The sequence below is a fragment of the Magallana gigas genome, chromosome 2 (genome assembly GCF_963853765.1).
Source record: "Magallana gigas chromosome 2, xbMagGiga1.1, whole genome shotgun sequence".
NCBI classification, from domain to species: Eukaryota; Metazoa; Mollusca; class Bivalvia; order Ostreida; family Ostreidae; genus Magallana; species Magallana gigas.
In genome coordinates, this window is record NC_088854.1 from 8,911,307 (window position 1) to 8,932,812 (window position 21,506).

At 33.7% G+C, this 21,506-nt stretch overlaps 1 protein-coding gene across 14 annotated transcripts; it reads right to left on the reverse strand.

Moving 5' to 3' along the window:
• Positions 1 to 1,110: 1,110 nt before the first annotated feature.
• LOC136272700 (myomesin-3-like) lies at positions 1,111 to 14,559 on the reverse strand. Of its 14 annotated transcripts, none has more exons than XR_010710711.1 (9): positions 14,182 to 14,336; positions 10,068 to 10,228; positions 9,276 to 9,419; positions 7,766 to 7,882; positions 6,768 to 6,834; positions 3,154 to 3,445; positions 2,770 to 3,064; positions 2,216 to 2,499; positions 1,111 to 2,034 (listed from the first exon to the last, which is right to left on the reverse strand). XR_010710711.1 is itself a non-coding variant. In XM_066074876.1 (8 exons), exons 6-8 carry the CDS (start codon positions 3,280 to 3,282, stop codon positions 2,300 to 2,302), a joined length of 624 nt encoding a protein of 207 aa, XP_065930948.1. In that variant the 5' UTR covers positions 3,283 to 3,445; positions 6,768 to 6,834; positions 7,766 to 7,882; positions 9,276 to 9,419; positions 10,068 to 10,228; positions 11,697 to 11,907; the 3' UTR covers positions 2,211 to 2,299. The 14 variants fall into 14 exon arrangements, 4 of the variants coding, with proteins under 4 accessions (XP_065930948.1, XP_065930950.1, XP_065930949.1 ...); XR_010710714.1 differs by lacking the exon at positions 14,182 to 14,336 and adding an exon at positions 11,697 to 11,900 and having other exon boundaries at positions 9,336 to 9,419; XR_010710710.1 differs by lacking the exon at positions 14,182 to 14,336 and adding an exon at positions 11,697 to 11,900.
• Between the last annotated feature and the right edge of the window lie 6,947 nt (positions 14,560 to 21,506).

A 21,506-nucleotide genomic window follows, 5' to 3' on the forward strand; every position in this document is an offset into this window, starting at 1 on the left:
GTAATTTACGCATTGATATATAGTTGATCGCATGACAGTTTCATGTTAAATTAGCGATACTTTGAGCAAGCTCACAAATGATAACCCCCGCTATGAATTTTTTTTTTTGCTGTTCTACATAGAAATATAAAAGGCCGCGCTTAACAAAAGAACTTAAAAAATATGACCAAAATTAAAAATGCACATAATGCAAAATTTATTTAGAATTTTAAGTTAATGCCAGAAAGAAATACACTGTACCTAAAATATTGAAACTGTTTGACAGGAGTGTTAACGTAACAATTCCATTTGTTGAGATTCATTTTGTGAGACTTAACAGATTTACGACTTAGTCGCTAGTTCTGTAGTAAAACGCACCCCTGAGGTATAGTAACAAAAGCAGGACATTTTAGGCAATCATATAATGTTATGGAATAGTAACGGCAGTTTCAATATGGGAAGGAACTCGGTAAATATGATTTACCAAAGTTGCGGGGTATTAAAAGCCTAATGTATTAATGATGAATTTACTCGTCTTGATCAAAAAGTTTTAATTAATGGATACACCATTTTCCTTCCAGTAACCTTGAACCACAAATGACAAAAGCTCAAGGTCATGACATATTTTCAGGTCACAGGCAATCCATGTGTCAAGTTTCAGCTTCTAATCATTATCCATTATAAAATATATGGCCTAGACATGAATTATGCAATTTTTGGAGTGACCTTCAACTTGCACAAACGACCTTGGGTCAAGATCATGACACACCCTCAGGTCATATGCAATCTTTTTATGGAGTAGGGACTTCCCTTGTTTATCCATAAGAAAGATAAAGACCAGACACAAATTATACAATTTTCTTTCCAGTGATCTTGTACTTGCACAAATGACCTTGGGTCAAGATCACAACACACCCTCAGGTTGTAAGCAACCTTTGTGTGAAGTGGGGAATTGTAATGTTCCTCCATTAGAAACATATGGACCTAAATGATTGCACAGACAGACGGACAGACAAGGTGATTCCTATATCCCCAAAACTTTATTATACCTAAAAATTATTATAAATAAATGCATTTCTTTACTAGTTTTAAAAAGAATGACCTAAAAAGAAATCAAAACGAAAATCACACTAAATGGCAAAATACATCTTTAATAACATTTCTTATATCAACAAGAGCTAATTGAACACTAAGCAAATTCATTTTTAATATAAAATAGATAACATTGACTGAATTCATTTACCGTAATTAACAATAGCTTAGCCAACTACGCTCTTGCTGTAGATCTTTATCATTCCAAATTCACCTTCATTTTAACTTCATGTACATGAAAAACAGAGCATGAAATGGTTAAATCCTTAAGGATATTGTACATATATGTAGTAAATATTTCATATGGAAAGATCATTAAATACATGTATATAACAGCTAAGATCTGGCATTATTTTCATCAATTTTTTAGCATTCATGTCACTAGGCAGTCCAACATGATATACATGAGACACCAAGTCTGTCACTATAAAAAAGCTTTTATCAGGTTTATGTGTATCATGAAGGCTAACAGGAGCTTACAGCTTTATTTTACTTGTCATAAAAATTTCTTCATAAGACAACCACTATTAGAATGAATATTCAAAATCATTATATAGATACTAAAAATTACTTTTAAAGCAAAAGCAAAAGCTCCTCTGTCTCTCTCTCTAGAAAACTAACAAGTAAATCAATGCACATATACTACATTTCTGATCTGTCTCTAGTTCTGAATATTATAAAATTTCTTTTCATTATAGAAACAAGTCAATTTACACTAAACACTTCATACATTTCATTTTTGAATCCTACGGTTTAAGTAGCTTCAAGTTTGTATTTCTAACAAAGTCTTTGACTTGTTTCCAGGTTCGATTTTTCAAACTCTCTTCTTTTTGAAGAGCCAGGTCAGAGTCATGTTTTTTTGGCAGAGTCCTTAGATTTAAAAACTGGCCCATTTGCCTCTTAACTGCTGCTTTCTCAGCTGCTGTCCATTAGGTTTTCTTTCTCCACTTATTCTTTTAAAACCTGGAAGTAACACAACAAATTACAACTTACAAGTTCAACTGCCTTAATCAAATAACATATTGACATAAAATCCAGCTTCAAAAATACATAAACATGCATTACTCTCTGCATGGATATTTTGTATGGCAGAAGCTTATACTTTAGTTTTTGGTTTACTTTCAGTTTTAATTCAGACAAATACCTCTTTGCTTTTTAAGTTCTTTGCTTGGGGGATCTTCTTTATCTCCAGTTCCAAACACCATTTCTAGACAATCTTAAAACAAAATCATAAGAAACAGTAGCTGGTGATGTCTGGGGTCACTTTGGTGACTGCAGACCAGGATCCATTATTAGGGTCCCTCATTTCAATATAGTAAGCTGTTAGAGGAGATCTGCCATCATTCTTGCTGGGTTTCCAGGCTAACACCAAAGAGGTTTTCTGAATGCCTGAGAGTATGACTGGACCAACTGGTGACGATGGTTGTTCTGAAAATGCACATAAAATACACTTTTTATATGCATTTGAAAAGAAATCTCAACAACAGAAAAAAATCAAAATACTCAAAATACATGATGTGTATTGAAAACGTTTTCATGAAATGGCATTGTTACAGACAAAATAAACCCAGTGCTTTTGATGGCAGACCTAATCAAAGATCATGTAAATAAAAACATTTGGTTAGCCTTATTCATACACCAAGCTTTGTAAATACAGTGTATGAAGTGCTTAAACAATGAGTTTTAGCTCAAGTTTACCTGGAGGTCTCTTTGGAACAACAGACGTGTCCAGTTCACAGGTTTCTCCTTGTCCGTTCTGGTTCAGGGCAGTTATAGAAAAGAAATACTCTTGGTCTTCATCAAGTTTGGGGACCTTGTAAGACGTCTCAATGGCCTTTAGAGTGGCCACCTCCTCCCAGTCACCATCAGAGCCTCTCTTCTGCTTCACCACATACCCTGTCACCTTGGAGCCTCCATCTGAAGACAGTGATTTCCAATCCAGTGTCACAAAATCGGGACCAAGTTTAGACACTTTGACTTGAAGATAGAACATCTAAAGAGAAACAAAGATATTTAACCAGTAATCATACATTATCTTACACACTTAAGCATACATTTCAACATATGTAGGCTCTTACCTACCTTCCTCTTAAGTCTCACAGGTTCTTTGGTCTCTAGTGGTGAGACTTGTCCCTCCTCATTAAAAGCAGACACCCTGAACAGATAGTCAATGAGGTCTTTGGGAGAGTATTTGGTGGTGTTGTCATCCATCTTGGCCACTTTGCTCCATCTTGCTCTGGTGCTAGGTCTGGACTCAATAACATAGCCTGTGACTGGAGAACCGTTATCTTTTGTTGTTGGCTTCCATTCAAGTCAGCAGATGAAGCAGTGAGATTGGACACACTGAATGGTCCCTTAGGGGCAGATGGTTTGTCTAAAACAACAAGAAATCTGTGAGTCAATACTCACTAGTTATACCCCACCCTGATGTGAATATACAAAATAAACACAGTCATAATGTAACAGAAAGTGGACATTAGATGTGCTCAAAAATGAATCCCATTAAATGGAATGCCTACCACTAAACAAAGAGTACATGTGTTAAAATCTCTCGCATCTGCGATGAGCAATTTCTGAGAAAACTGTAATGAAAATTTATTTTAAATTCAAGTCTAAGAATACATTTGTCATTTCATAGGAAAGTGACATCTAATTTGTACAAAAACGACTCCCACCATATGTCATATGCCTATACAATGAGTGTGTTAAAATCTCAAGCAACTGTATAAATAATAGTTGCCAATTTAAGAAGAATGTGACAGAAATTTGTTACCAACATACAGACAGATGAACAAACAGACCCAGATGGATAAAACAGTATATCCCCCTCTCGTTTGAATTAGGGGCATCTCACTGGTTAGTAAATAAATTTAAAAGTAAAACAATACGAAAAAACCAATAATTCTGCAAAAAATGCAGATGTTCCTAGAATATAAAAACATAGGTAATCACAGATTACAAAGCTCACCGAGACGAGGCATCACCCTTATGAGACCACCTTTATCATATTATATGAAAATCATACTTTATGATCTTGGATATTCATGGATTAAGAAATAAAGTACGAGTTTTCGTGAATGTTGCAGAATAACCTCCGAGGTCGAGAAATGTTGTTTTGAAATATAAAAGCCGAGGCGCTAGCCGAGGCTTTTATATTTCAAACAACATTTCGAGACCGAGGAGGTTATCCTGCAACATTCACGAAATCAAGAACTTTATTTCTATTCTACTAACAGCCCAGTATTTCTACAGATCGTTTCTCCTATAGAGAGACGATCTAGGTCATTTTGACGGCTGTTCTGTGTAACCCCAACGGTTTTGTTAGTAATGTTTACATGTGTATCGATCAAAGGAATCACATGCAGACGACAAACTTTTTCTTAGGATTTTAATACTCTTCACTTTTTTATTAAAAATCTTTGAATCACATTCCTAATATTTTAAGGGCAATTTAATACGATTATTACTACTACACGTTATATATTTTATGTAAAAACACGCAGTGAAAATGTGCCAGGGAGGTCCTAGGAACAGCCGCATTGATCTCTTAAAAATAAAGATTTGAGGCAATACACATTGTTTTGACTGGAACTAACACGTGAAATTGACATGGTTTTAAAACTTTTTACGGTTTGAATTTGTACTTCCATGATCATGCAGTGCGAGACAAATAGGTATTTCTGATCTGATAATTTACTGATGACGTTCGTGGTATATTGAAGAATAATGTCCGCGGCATCTCTTTGATCTCGGCAATAACTGTAGTAGAATGTATCATAATATACAATACTATACAGAACAATATCATGATACAATATCATGTCATAAAATATCAAAAAAATTGATACAATATTATATTGTATCATATAACTTTTTACAATATAACATATGATATTATATTGTATCATATTAAACAATAGTGTTTCATATCATACAATACTTAATCATAGGAATCATGTTATATCATTTAATAACAACCTCATCTTTCTATCAAGCAGGTTTAATTGAGGTAGGAGATTTCTTTAACATTGTTGATAATGAAGATCAGGCTCTGCATCTGAAGCAACCTCTGCGTTTCATTTATAATATAGTAAAATCAACTATGCAAGCTATCATCTATTACACATGTGACCTGTTCCAAAAAACTACACCTCATCCAGCATCCGTAACCTATGGCTCAGATTCAGCATTCAAGCCTGTCAGGTGCATCAGTATCATAAGACGCATCACCCATGCAAGTTTGGTGAAGCTAAGATATCATCATCAGAAGGCACCAGCAATTAAAACCTTAACCTCCTCCAGCATCCGCAACCTAAGGCTCAGATTCAGCATCCATGCCTATCATGTGCATCTGTATTATAAGACGCCATTCATTCAAGTTTGGTGAAGTTAGGACCTGTAATAACTAAGATATATTTTTTAGCATCCTTGATAATGGAGATCAAGCTCTGCATCTGAAGCTTCCTCTGCGATTCTTTCATATAACAGTTTAATCAACTATATAAGTTTGAAATAGTACTATTATCTATGTAACATGTGACCTGTTAAAAAAAACGTAATATTATCCAGCATCCGAAACTATGGCTCAGACTCAGCATTCAAGCCTGTCAGGTGCATCAGTATCATAAAACACACCATCCATGGAAGTCTGGTGAAGTTAGGACAAGTAATAACTAAGATATCATCATCAGAGGGCACCTGTTTCAAGAACTTTAACCAGCTTTTAAAACCTAACCTCCTCCAGCATCCGAAACCTATGGCTCAGATTCAGCATTCAAGCCATTCAGGTGCATCAGTATAATAAGACGCACCATCCACACAAGTTTGATGAAGTTATGACTAGGCGTAGCTAAGACATAACATTAGAGGGCACCTGCTCAAAAAACTTTAACCAGCTCCAAAAACCTTAACCTCCTCAAGCATCCGAAACCTATGGCTCAGATTCAGCATTCAAGCCTGTCAGGTGCATCAGTATCATCAGGCGCACCAACCATACAAGTTTGGTGAAGTAAGGACCAGTAGTAACTAAGAAATTATCTTCAGAGGGCACCTGCAACAAAAACTTAAACTAGCTCTTAAAACCTTAACTTCTCCAGCATCCGAAACCTATAGCTCAGATTCAGCACTCAAGCCTGTCTGGTGCATCAGTATTATAAGACACACCATCCATGCAAGTTTGGTGAAGTTAAGACCAGGAGTAACTTATATATTGCTATCAAAGGGCACCTGCAACAAAAACTTTAACCTGCTCCAAAAACCTTAACCTCCTTCAGCATCTGTAATTTAGGACCCAGATTCAGCATCCGAGTCTTTCAGGTCCATAAGTAGGTCAATATGCATCATCCATGCAAGTTTGGTGAAGATAGGACAAGTAATAGCTTAGATACAGGACCTGCAACAAAAACTTTAACCAGGTCCGGACACCGACGCCGGGGGTATAGCATAAGCTCCCCTTGACTTCGTCTCGGTAAGCTAAAAAGGAATGTTGTCAGTAATAAAGACCACTGTAATATTACAATTCAAGCTAGACTTACTAGGTTTTGTTTTCTCCTAAATAAATTGATTTGCATTCAATGAATAATACAAAATCTGACTATTTATTTTTAAAGCATATGCCGGCCACCAGCTTCCTTGTGATGGAGGATTTACCTATAAGTTATCAAAATCCAACTTTTAAAAGCAAATTTTCACTGTACCTTAGAATTCCATGGATAAGACTTGAGTCCATAGTCATATAATAGCTCTTCTCCCTCATGTATATCTCTGTTGTGAATAATAGTAAAATTTGATAGTCAACTAAAGTTATGTTACCAATTACTTTAATTTATTTAAACAAGTACATTTCATTATACACTTGTTGACAGGGTATAACATGTATAAGGACAATAGGGGTGAAATATCATGATACAAATGCATTACAATTCACGACAAAATTAATTTTGATATTCAGTTCATTCTAGATCAATTTCGATTTAATTCAATTCAAAATTAGTGAACATATTTCTGTATAAGACATTCATTATGATTGGTTACTGTTTGTCAAATAATACAATCAAATTTCATGCATCATAATGCCCCTTTAGAATGGACATCAATGTTACTACACGTACTATAATTTACCGATAAAAAAATTGAGTTGATATATTGTTAACATTTTAATTGTTACCACATTGGACCAGTTTGAAATGATATCAAAATACCATAACATGGTAGACATAGCATCTTCGCTAGCCAAATGTCGGATTCATTATTCTCATCTCCCCCTGGGCAGATTTAGCCAACTTCAACATAACTTGCTTATTAATAATGACTTTTCAGGGCATCCAATCAAATTGTTCATTTTATTCAGCTTATTCACAGTAACGGCGGCGCAAAGTGATACTTGCTTTTATTGCACGAATCCAGAAAAATTAGTTTGAGGAAGATATATACATTTGGCAGTTTTTACCATGTATCTCAAGTTATCTATTACTTCCTGCACCTACAGGATGAGCTAAAGAGAAATTTATTTTCGGTATTTGTTGTGACATACTTTAAAGTGATGCTGTATTGCGTTTTTCTCCTCCTATGGGACTTGAAACTTTTGGGTTCATAAACTTAAAAATAAAAAAAATGTTGGCCTAATCATGATAATTAAATCAGTACCAGTAAGCCTATAGTACACGGTAAACAGGCAAAATTATTTTGTAAATACCTGGTTCCAAAAAGACATAGCACTTCCCCTATTAATTTCATTTTGCAGTTGATCTCTTTCTTGCTCCCATGGTTCACAAGCCTTCCCAATCTACCATCTTCTTCTGATGCATCAACACTATAAATGATCGAGTTAAATTAATTGCTTCCATTAATAAAAGATTCATACCAAAATATATGTTTATAATACTACAAGAACTCATTTTCTTTAGTAAAAAGTTGGATAGAGCCTTTGTTTAAATCAAAGAAATAAAAATAATATAGGCTTGTGTAAACTATTATAGATTAATTTTTTTTAAGACATGTTAAAAATTTAAAAATATATACATCTATCAGAAATGCATGTTAGGCCTTACAGTACTTAAGTACTGTAAGGCCTAACATGCAGTTCTGATAGATGACATTGTTTTCATATTTTCTCTTTCTCTGTCACACAAACAAGAAGCAAGTGCATGCAATCTTTCTTTATTATTATATATAAGCATAGTACTGCACAACACAACACTCTCATTATTATAATATTATGCAGACTGTTGTATACTAGTAGTTGTGATGTTTGTTCATGTATGTGATGAGGGGTAAATTTTAGTGTATTAGTTGTAATTATTATAGTGATTTTAGAATGCGTTATTCAAACAATTCAAGCTGTACGTGTTAGGGTAATTAAGAATGAAGCAAATTAACGTCTAGAGTGGTCAAGTTTTATGAGTTAGCTTTTGATTATCGGAGCCTTGCATGGGTGCTATTGTTTGCAGAATGTCCTGCCATTTTTAATTTCAAGCGTTTTTTCAACGTTGATGTAATAAACAGACTTGTCCAAACGTTTCACTGACTAAATTTTAAAAAAATAGATGATCTGAAAAAAACATCTAAGAAAATTTAACACCCTCACTGAAAAATGGCAAAAAAAAAAGGTTTTGAGATGGCAGTATTTTTCAGGGTCGGTTGGGAAAGCGGAAACAAACCTATTTTTTCTTTAGGCCCTTTAAGATTTTTATAGGGTTTGAGTGATGTAGAAATGGAACTAGTTTATCAATATATAGATTAATTGAAGCTAATGATCTGAGATAGTCATCAATTTGGAGCCAGAGTAGTATAACAGAGAGGGGATTTTTATTTAGGATTCAAACAGTGCACAGGAAAAAAGTATGTAATTTGACTTCCCTCTGGGATGATGTAAAGAGAGTTGTAAATAGATTCATTTGTCTTTGCGAGATTCAGTGATGAAAAAATATGTTTTAAATTAATTACCATAAGAGAAATGACAATTAACTATCTCTGTGACAACATTATGTAGTCCATAAAATAATTAGTACAAGGTGTTAATACACTTTTCTAAAACCTTTGAATGTTGAATTTTCCAACTGCTGGAACCCTTGACTACCACCATAAAACCAGCCAAATATGTTTAGCTATACTTGATTAAGCCATGGCCTGGCATTAAACCAATATCCATATATTTAGGTACGTAAGAAAACAAAAAAGTATTTCATGAGAATCTAGACACTTACCACAAATCTCTGTAAAAAAAAATCTGTAGCCAGATGAGAACCCTTCTTCCAAGTTCTCACCTTCCTTCTTTGTTATAACCTTTCCTGTATACACTAACAAAAAGTCGCCTGCATTTCTGCGGACATTTGTTCTGACTCCTCTGCCTATAATACATAATATAAGCGTACAGGAAGCTACATGGAAATTATAAAGAAATTGTTGATTTCAATTTATATGTTATTGTCATATGTACATGTATATACTATTAGATGAATTGCACTGATATCATGTCAAAGAATTTGTACAAAAGAAATTTTTTGTATTTTTGCAGAACAGTAGCTCCACGTGAAATTCAGGTTGACAGGCCGTAGAGCTACAGTTCCACCCATGCAAAAATTGTATATTTATTGCACACAAAAAGTTCCACATGGTTTTGGACTAATTAAACTAATTTATTAGGAACATATTTTGTGAAAATTTTAATACCGAAAATGTTCTTCCACAATGATGAATCCACAGTAGTCACTAGTCAACTGAATTTTTTATTCAATATTACATGTACTTCCTTGGAAAATGAAGTTTCTTGGTTTTAAATTTAATGTATATACCGGTATATTTGTGCAGCTATCAGCGGGCCATATAGCAGAATTTATTGATATGGAGTAATACCTGTTGATAACCATGAAGCACGCAAAAGTAATTATAGGATTCATGAAATATTTAACTCACAATAGAGGAATAATACCAACTAGATTGGTCTCCAAACAAAATTCAGAAGTTTAATTTAGGGCAATTCAAAAAATTTTCCTTACCTTTGTTCTCAAATAAACTTATATTAAATCCTGGTGGATCAATATTCTTTTCACTCCATTTCCTTGACTCTTCAATGGGATTAACTCTTCGATCTTTTCTTGACATGGTTTTCAATATGCTAAAGCACATCCATTTTTTTGTTTGTTTACTGTTTTCCACACTGCAAAGATTGAGAGATTATAGTAAATCCTGGTAGTTTATAAAACAGTTTTCTCTGTGTATATATAATCACAAACTTTAAACTGATGATCATAAAAGTAAACCGAAAAAAACCCTTATCATTCTGTCGAATAACAAGGAACTGTTAGATAACTTTTATAGATGAGTCTAAATATTAGTTATGGGTGGGGGAACATAATAATGTTTATACCATTTGACTGTCCTTAAAGGCCACACATTTTTACCGGGTGGTAAATCTCAGGTGAGGGCGGGGCTTAATTTCTAGAGGTGTAGAAGCCTCCGGGGCTTGCAGTCTACCAGCGGTCGTGAAGGCTGCTAATCATTAAACACAAGAAGCGAATTAATACACAGGAAACAAGCATTCTGAGAGTATTGCATAAGCAATACATGTCCCCTACCGGTTTGTGGAAATTGTGAAAACAATGCACTGTTATGCAGAATATCGAACCCAAACATTAAAAAATTGGAATATAAAAAATTAATTTTCTCGAAAATATGTCAACCAGACGCTAAAAAAGTGTAAACTTGATCTGTAGTTTGACATTTTGAAGCTGTTCAGCAAATTTCATATTATTTCTCAAACACATAAAGCAAAAAATTATGGAAAACTGAAGTGGGACAGACAGACGGACTGACGCAGAGGAAAGCTATAGTCCCCTCCGGTGAAAACCAGTAGGGGACTAATAAATAATCAGTCAGAATTGGTCTTAGTTTGAATATGTTGTTGTTCTAATGATACAAAGCAATTTTTTATGGAAATGTTACGCATTGTCCGAATTACACGTGTGTAATGTACAATTTGAAAAATCATTAAATTATTTCTGCTCTAAAAATGTAACTAAGTACATTGTGTTTAGCACTTGACATTGTTTAGGAAGTCAATTTTTATAAATAGGGTTTGTGCAAGAAATAACAATAAGCCTCATTATTGTGAAAATGGGTTTCTTCTTTAGCTAAAAATTAAGTTTTTTCAAACATTATTTTTTAATTTACACCAAAAATTGTGTATAACAAATCCTGACAGTTAGAGCATCACAACATTCAATGTTTCAACAGTTCAATGTGTCCAGTGGGAGCTTCGTCAAAAGCAGGAGAGAGAGAGAGAGAGAGAGAGAGAGAGAGAGAGAGAGAGAGAGAGAGAGAGAGAGAGAGAGAGAGGGGGAGGGGGAGAGAGAGGGGTTTAAAAACGACTAAGGATTGGGTACATCCTCTCAACGTCAACGAGTGGACTTCTAATCTCAGCGAGATTCGTCGAGACTGAAAAATTGTTGACGGACGTCTCTTCCGAATCTCAGACCAGTGCCACACAAAATGATTCGGGAAAATTTGCCCCAACTTCGGCCGGTTGTTATGTTAGAAATACGCTGAATTAAATCATCTGCTCGCTTCAGCTTTTTACTTTGAACATCCCTTTAACTCCCTATCAACATAAAATGTTACGTTCCTACCGTTAAAAGATTTATATCCCACAAAATATGAACTTGTTTATTTTTCAATTCATTTCCACACTCATTCACATCTCCAATGCTGAAGAGTTCCAGTCAAGGTCACAAATAGACTGTTTCAGAATATGTCGTATTCGTAGTTTTACATAGAAAACTATAATGGGGCAAACAGAAACTTTATAAATGCCTTTAGATGTCAAGTTATTTGCCAAAAAAATAAAATATGGAATTTATAATAAATAAAAAGGAAATATCTGGTATTTATAACTATAGTAAACCTTTTAATTTTATAATGTAATATTCATAAATGATAAGGTTGAAACCTTTGAGTGGATAATGTTAATTAATGGTTAATAATTTAAACTGAAAATTATGGAAAGCTTTTTTCTATATGTTCGCTTTGTTTTGAAAACAATTTAATCCAGTGAGGATACGAGCAGCGGCTTTTTTGATTCTGAATAAAAGTTTTTATAGCCCTAATTTTATCAAAAGAATCTTATTTATAATTAATAATTAATCTTCTAAGTTGGCCATGCAGCTACATGTAGGCAATCTGGACACTATAATATATGTGTTGAATCCACTGAATGCGGTTTTTTATCTTATATAATTTGAAACTTTATTTACAAAAAATCGCTTTAAAATTATGTTTTAATATTGCAAACGGACCTTGAGCGAACACATTTCAGGGCGAACGGAAATTAGAGCGAACGGCGTCAAAGGGCGAACGCGTTTTAGGGCGAAGGAACATATGGATATATATGGATATATATGGATATCTAGGTATATTGAACAGTACTATAAGCTACCAGCCTAGCCGCTAGGTCTTTAAATTCAGCCAACCACTTATTAAACCGACATATTTTGTTAATTTCAAGCGGAAATATAACGTACAGTACAAGTTAAAATTCATAATAACTTATCCTATGAACTAAATATAACTAAATAGGATAAATATCAAGTTTGGTACAAAGTGGTAACTGAGGTAGCAATTTCGAGTTTGATGCTAGGTATATCCACGTAGCGGCTTGGCTAGCTTTCTGTTCAACAGCGTAGCTGTTACATGTACATGTACGTAGCCCCACGTAGCCGCTACGACCCTGAACGCAGCCCTGCTATGTTTTTTCCTCTTTTAGAATTCACAGCCTTATTTTTTTAGTGGAATCCGCGCCTGGCATAATATAATTTATTAAAGCACATGTTATTTTATTTATGCAAATGTTTAGACAGATAAAAATGAAAACAGCAATATTATTAAACGTAATATAAATTAAACTGTAACATTAAAGGTAAGTCATGATTTATTTAAATTGTGTTTAAAAAAAACTGTACGCATTAAAACCCTAGTTACAGCCTCAGACGAGAAGATACACCGCAAATAATCAATCACAAAAATTAAAATCATACACAACGATATATTTCACAAAAAATAAAATGATGGATACTTATAGTCATTACATAATTAAATTTTGATAATTGACGCTAATTGTAATGCCTTCATTTTTTTCCAATTGCCAGCGGTTACAATGTGTTTTCTTTTTTTGTTGAGTCTTTATATTTATATGTGTGTATTAAATTCGTTGGTATCTTTTCATTTAATAATCTTTTACGCAATGCAATTGGTATGTTATATTGATTGTGCATTTATAGCTTAAATTGATTCGTTGATCTATTTTCATTTAAAAAAGGACAAATTTCTGGGATATCATATTAATTCATATATAAGTTGTATGATGTAATGATATGCAAACAGGCGCGGATCTAAAATTTACTTAAGGGAGGGGTGTTGGGGGAAATTGATATTGATACATGTATATTGTGTTTACATAGTACAAACTACTTCAAAATCAACAATGTACAAACTATAATGGTTATAACACGTTTTCCTGTCATGATAGCTAGGTTAGCAACTTCTTAAAATGAAATTATTGCTTTTATTTTCCTCTACATGTCCCCAGTACTTGCTGATTTCATGTTTACATGCCATTGGATATTTTCTTTAACGCCATGGAATTAATATTTGTATGGCATATTTATTGTGCATATCTAGCTTTTCGTTTGATAACACATTAATTAATATTGCTCTGAAAATTGCACATCGTCTGTATGTAATAAATGAATACAATGATCATCCTGCAAAGACAATGGCTGTTAATATGGATGCCTATAGAGGATAATGAGCAATTTTTGTTGTGACGTCTTTAGTTAGTTGTATGAAATTGTATGTGATGGTTTATGTACATGTATACTATTAACGATTTTAAGTAAATACTGACTTATACTGTTGGAAATAATTTACCATTATACCAGTTTGTATCGATCATACACGGCTTCTTGCACTGTATTTGTAACTGAAGGTATGATTCAATTTAATCGATAAAACAAGTATGGATGTAAATTTCCGTTTGTTGATTAAATTCCTTAACATATTTATAACACACACTATGCGATAAAATATTTTTTAAAAACCAAAACAAATAATACTTACCTTTATCTTTTTACGCGACATTGATCGTCCTTGATATCTGTATGTTTTCAAGCGCTTATATGATCCAGATAGAATGTAAACTTCCGTTTTAACCCGCGCATGCGTGTTACCCTTCGTGGTGTGTATACCGCCATGCTGACGAGCTGATAATTATATACACACAACATACACAAAACGGAAAAATACTTCCAACTGGTCCATGCACCAATTTTCACATATATGGTTTATGGCATGATTTTAAGCATTTCTAAGGTGAAATTCAAGTGAGGACCAGATTTTTGTCCTCACTTGAATTTTGTGTTCTCAGTTGTTGCTGTGTAACTTGACGTCGGCTCTCAGTTGCCAGTGTTTACGAACGCACACACACACACACACACACACACACACACACACATATATATATATATATATATATATATATATATATATATATATATATATATATATATATATATATATAGTTACATTAACGATGCTGTTTTAATGTCTTTTATTTTTACTATCCCTGTACTGGACCTCTGATTCTATTACCATTTTTGGTACCCCTGGATACCTGCATATATACACCCGACTTTAAGTTTTCGGCCCTCTTTGGACCGGGTAAAATCACCTGCTCTATCTTCCTGTGTATTATCAGTTACTGTAGTTTAATTATCAGTATTTATATTTTTCCAGAATATGATAGTGGCAAAGAATAACGGTTAGGGGGAAAATTCAATCCAAACCATTATTATGCAATTGGTCAGATATATTTTTTTCTCAAGACGTTCAGCAATGAAATGAAAAACATCAGCTAACGACATCAATGATGGCGATTTAAATGCAATTTTTCTGAATATTGCAAAGGCTGATGTTGCAGCAAAAATTCAAGAGGAATTCAAATTTTTTGATATGGATATAAAATACACTTTGTGAAAAAAAAAAAGGAAAATGATTAAAGGAACACTTTTGTTTTGCTAAGCCTGTAAACTGCAAAGTTTTGATGAAGAATTTAGAAATTCCAGGTTCAATATGGTACATTACCTAATTTGACCATTCGGGATAGACATACATCGTAATGGCAAAATCTTACAAGAGGCAATCAGACCTTAAGGTCACCTAATACCGTATCCCATATACAGACGTTTTGATTATTTACATATATGCATTTAATTAAGCTTCATTCTGGAGTAAAACAAACATTCTGAGAGTATTGCATAAGCAATACACGTCCCCTACCGGTTTGTAGAAATTTGTGAAAACAATGCACTGTTATGCAGAATATCATTTCTTACCGTCTCAACAGACCAACCCGATAACGAACCCGATTGTAATAATACATACAACCCTGTCGATTAAATTTTAAATTTACAACACAATGCTTGACACTAGTTTACAGAACTTATTTGTTTGTTAGAAACAGTAAAAGGAATGGTCCAAGAAATGCACGATATTACTGACAACATACTTTCCTTGTTTATTTGATACACACCGAGCCCGATAACGAACCCGAACATTAAAAAATTGGAATATAAAAAATTAATTCTCTCAAAAATATGTCAACCAGACGCTACAAAAGTGTAAACTTGATCTGTAGTTTGACATTGTGAGGCTGTTCAGCAAATTTCATATTATTTCTCAAACGCATAAAGAAAAAAAGTGTTTAATCTGTAGCCCTTTACTGAGAGATATTTTGTGAAATGTTATAGAAGCAAATATGTTTATCTCACATTTATGTATCCAAGCAATGTAACGGTTTTGTCATGTATTACGTAATTTTAGGGACCAAAAGTCCAAAATTTTGATCACCCATATCTCAGAAAGGAAAACTATTTTGAAATGCAATACAGAAGAATAGTTGTTAAAAAAGATGTTCTTAACCATATACAATCTTCAAAATTTTGCCAAACGGCCCCTATAAGGAGATAAAGGATCGCCCCTTAAACCTTCTTTCTCATATATCTCCAGAACGGTAACGAATTTTTAAACACTTGTTGACAAAATGTTTTCAGAATTAAATGTTCTTTCATTTGATTCCAAGAAAAAGGGACTGGCCCCTTAAATTAGGGGATCAAAGGGCTCTAAAATTTTTTATCTATAGCCCTTTAATGAGAGCCATTTTGTGAAAGGTTATTAATGCTAGATTAGGTATAATACTTTTCTATATCCTAAAAATATAATGATTTTCTCTTGCGTTACCCAATTAGGGTTTATAGGGACGAGATGTAAACAAAATTAATCTTTTCAATCTTGATTGGAGGAAATGCAAGCATTTAAAAAAGCAATGTTATAGAAATTATAACAAGCGATGCAATGAGGCATAAGTACTTCACTCCTTTTTTTTCATATCATGTTTTGTTGTCGAAAATCAAAGTCGATGATGTCATATATTCTTCTAAAAATCGGACGGAAGACCTCCTCGTTGCTCGCAACGAGATCGTGTCTAGTCTTCTTATTCTTATTCTTCTTCATCCAAATTTGTCCAGGCCGTAACTTAAATACCCTTTGGCATTAAGACTTCAAACTTGGAATATAGGTAGATGGTATTGAGAAGGAGTGCACGCCACCAACATTTTTGACCTTGACCTATTTTGTTCTTCAAGGTCAAGCATTTTATAGAATATATTGTCCAGACAATAACACAAGACCCCATCAACATACAGACTTGAAACTTATATCATAGATAGATGGTATTTAACCAAGCTGAACCCCACCATAATTTTTGACCTTGACCCAAATTTTTTATTTCACGGTTACATTAGAAAAAACTTCATTTTTCAACTCCTAAATATACTTTGACAGAAGGACTTCAAACTTATAACAAAGAACACTAATAATACACTGAGGTGTACTATTGATTAATATTTGACCTTGACCTTGTTTTACTCAAGGTCAAATTAAGAAAAAAATAATAAAATTTTGTCTGGGTTGGAACTTGAATACCCTTTGATATTAAGACTTCAAACTTGGAATATAGGTAGATGGTATGGAGAAGGAGTGCAGACCACCAAAGTTTTTGACCTTGACTTATTTTTTTTTTCAAGGTCAAGCGTTTTATAAAAAATATTGTCTGGACCATAACATAAGACTCCTTCAACACACAGACTTTTAACTTGTGTCATAGATAGATGGTATATAACCAAGTTGAACCTTACCAAAATGTTTGACCTTGACCTTAATTTTTTATTTCAAGGTCAATTGGAAAAAACCGTCATTGTTCATTTCCTAAATATACTTTGACAGAAGGACTTTAAACTTTAAACAAAGAACAATAATAATACACTGAGTTGTTCTATTGATTAATATTTGACATTGACCTTGTTTTACTCAAGGTAAAATTAAGAAAAAATAATAAAATTTTGTCTGGGTTGTAACTTGAAACCCTTTGACATTAAGACTTCAAACTTGGAACATAGGTAGATGGTGTTGAGAAAGAATGCACAGCACCATAATTTTTGACCTTGACCAATCTTTTGTCTCAAGTTGATTCATTTTCTAAAAAAATATTGTATGAATCATAACATGAGATTCCTTAAACCTACAGATTTTAAACTTGTATCACATATAGATAGTAAGTTACCTAGATGGAACCTACCAAAATTAAGAAAAAAATTATTTTTGTTTTCCAGACCATAACGACAGAGAGACTTTGAACTTCAAACATTTAGATAATCTAGTGAAAAAGTGAACCAAACCTAACTTTATGACCTTGACCTTTTAGATTTCGGGGTCAATTATCATGAAAATATTCCTTACAATAATGACTTGTATCATATATGGATGATATATAACATATAGCTGACATCATTCTTTTTCACTGATTAAATTTGCCCCATATAACAATCCTTGGGGAGAAGGGGAGACATGTGTTTTTTTTGTAAAAAAAACAATATCCACTAGTTATTATTACAATCGGGTTCGTTGTCGGGTTGGGCTGTTTGGTTTGATTCGGGGTACAGAAGACGGTAAGAAATGATATTGTGCATAACCGTGCATTGTTTTCACAAATTTTTACCAGCGAATACAGAATAGACTTGGCGAAATTACAGGAGATGAAATAAAGAGTATTATTTTACATATTTCCTATTTAATTTCTATATCAACTATATAGTTTTAATTTCCTCTGTTCTTTTATCTCTGATTAAAGCATGACATCTCCTTTACAATAGCTCTGAAATAGTTGTGTGCTTGGAAGCTTTCATAGAATAATACAAACCGGTAGGGGGCGTGTATTGCTTATGCAATACTCTCAGAATGCTTGTTAAAAACAACCCTCCTTTTCCATCCCGAGGGGTAGACAAACACTCTCCTTCTTGGGACATTTATAAAAAAAACAAAACCACTGATTTTATTTCGTAATATTTATTCTCATATTTTACCTGTTCAGATATTGACCATTATTCCAATGACAACATTTATTCAAAAATTATTTTACACATACAACACTTCAGTATTTTTGTGTACGTTAGATATTAAAGTAAATTTTCACTTTAATTCATAGTTGTTTATTATTTAGCGGCTGATATGTGCAGAAACATTTAATAGTCACATGTTTACGTCAGATATTAAAGTAAAGTTTCATTTGAATTCATATTTGTTTATTAATATATGAAAATTTTCAAAGCAAGATGCTTTTTTGGAGCTGCATGTTGCTAACGCTCTCGAGCGCTAGCAACTACGTTAGTCTTTTTCACTGGAATACGCATGCTCGACTCCATAGAAAGGGATTATGGGAATACTGTACTACTGTAGATAAACTGCACCATTTAAATTTCGTTTCATCATCTTTACATGAAGTATTGTGTTTTATTGTAAGTGTCAAAAAGTAACAGGAGCTTTGGTCTTATAATGCAAAGTTATTTTCAATATTATGATAAATAGCTAGCTTTATCTAAAATTCCTTCAAGCTCGGAAAACAACTTCGGATATGTTTTTCGACCTTGCGGAAAGGCCCGAGAAGACACGATTGCTACAAAACAGTACCAAAGGTTCTTGAAAATGTTCACCTCGAAATTGAAATTACAGTAGATACACATGTACATAATTATTATGGCACAGTCAATGAGCTATGGCATTGCCGATGTGAAGCCCACTCTGTGTTCACAATTCTAAATTGAGACCCCACTCCAGCACAATTCCAGTACACCACTATGCCTTCATATTTAATTAATCGATTCAGAAATTTAAACCAATGTTTTAGAGATATTCATCCCCTGGGATGCTACGGGCGGGGCCAAATATGCAAAAAAGCCAAATTTTCAAAAATCTTCTTCTCTACTTCCATACATGTGTGGGAAAAACTGAATGCATGGTTATGATGTCCATGAAGCCTTCTACCAAATTTTGTGAAATTCATGGCCTCTGGTTCAGGCTCCAGGGTGGGGCCAATATGGCCATATAGTTAAAATGTATTTAATCATAGTAAATCTTCTCTACTCCCATTCATATTTGTTAAAACTAAATAAATGCATGATTATGATGCCCATGAGGCCCTCTACCAAAATTGTGAAATTCATGACCCCTGGGTCAGGGGTTCAGGCTCTAGGGTGGGGCCAATATGGCCATATAGTAAAAATGTATTAAATCTTAGAAAATCTTCTTCTGTACTGTAAAATTCTTGACCCCTTTGTTAGAGGTTCAGTCTCTAGGGTGGGGCCAATATGGCAATATTGTTAAAATGTTTTAAATCTTAAAAAATGTTCTTCTCTACTCTACTCTCACACATGTTGGCAAACAACTGAATAAATGGTTATGATGTCCACTAACTCCTCTACCTAAATTGTGAAATTCATGGCCCCTGGGTCAGGGGTTCAGGACATGAGGTAGGGGGGAGGGGCAATATGGCAATATAGTGTTAATGCATATAATGTTTAAAAATTTTCTTCTCTATTCTCACACATCTGTATTAAAAACTGACTTATAATTATGTTTACCAGGAAGTCCTAATACTGAAATTTTAATGTTCATTTCCCCTGGAGTATGGGTTTTGACTCTAGGGCAGGGCCAAAATGAATGTATAGATGTTAATGCATATAATGTTAAAAAATTATCTTCTTTACTCCCACAAACCTGAAAGGAAAACTGAATTCATGATTTTGTAGACCAGATCTTTAAGTTTTTTGCAAAAATTATAAGTTTCATAGTTCTTTTTGAAAGATTTCAGGCAGGGAGGTGGTCGTCATTGCAAATTAACGATTGTAAAACATAGTTTATCTGATAAATATAGTTTCACAATCGTGAAACTATATTTCTCAACTCTAAACTATTATAGTTTACGAATGTAAACTATAGTTTTTAGATGTGAATCTATATTAATCAGCAAAATCTATTGTGAACGTGTATTTCCAGACAGAAAAACATAGATTTGCATTCGTAAACTATAGTTTACAGATGTAAAATATAGATTAAGGTCGGTAACTATAGTTTAGGATCCGTAAACTATAGTTAACAGCCGATACAACTAGTTTATCGACTGTGAAACTATGTTTTCCTAAATTATGTGAATTTGGCGTGCTTTAGATTTGTAAACCGTAGTTTACTGATCATAAAATCCTATTTATCAGATAAACTATGTTTAACAACCTCAAATGATTGTTTTCAGTGTTAACTATAGTTTACAGATGTGAAACATAGATTATCGCGTTAACTACAGTTTACAGATGTGAAGTATAGGTAAACGTCGGTAACTATAATTTACGATCCGTAAACTATAGTTAACAGTCGATAAATCTTGTTTATCGACTGTGAAACAATGTTTAGCTCATTTTTGTGAATTTGGCGTGCCATACCTATCTGCTCCTCTACAACCCTTAGCAGATTTAGCCGACGAATCCAAAAGTCGCGAAACAGGATATCGCAGGGATACTAATTGGTGGTTTAGTTCGTTTTGTTTTCATACTAAATCTGCCAAGGGTTGTAGAGGCGCAGAGTGGATCGTAAATCATTGGCTTGCGAAGATGGTGTAAAACGGCAAAACACGAGTTCAGCGTCAACGACTCAATAAACGGAGTAAATTCCCCGACAGTCGGACACCAACGAGAGATGCATGTACTGAGAGTGTTTAATTATTTTATTTACTAATATTTCTCTATACAAATATCGACATAAAAAAATAACTTATTTATCTTTATAAAAGTAATGATCTGGAACACGAACCTGTCTATTGCAAAACCCCTACAGCTTCTTGATGGAAACATAAGTTCAGTTTTGCTTGAGTTTATCTATCTCTCTACATGGTCCCGATAAAGAACCCATCCTTGCCAGTCTGTTACTTTCTCTCTTTCCTTGCCGAATCTGTCAAAATTAACGGTCTACCCCTCTTACTAATCGTCGCCATTGTTGTTGAT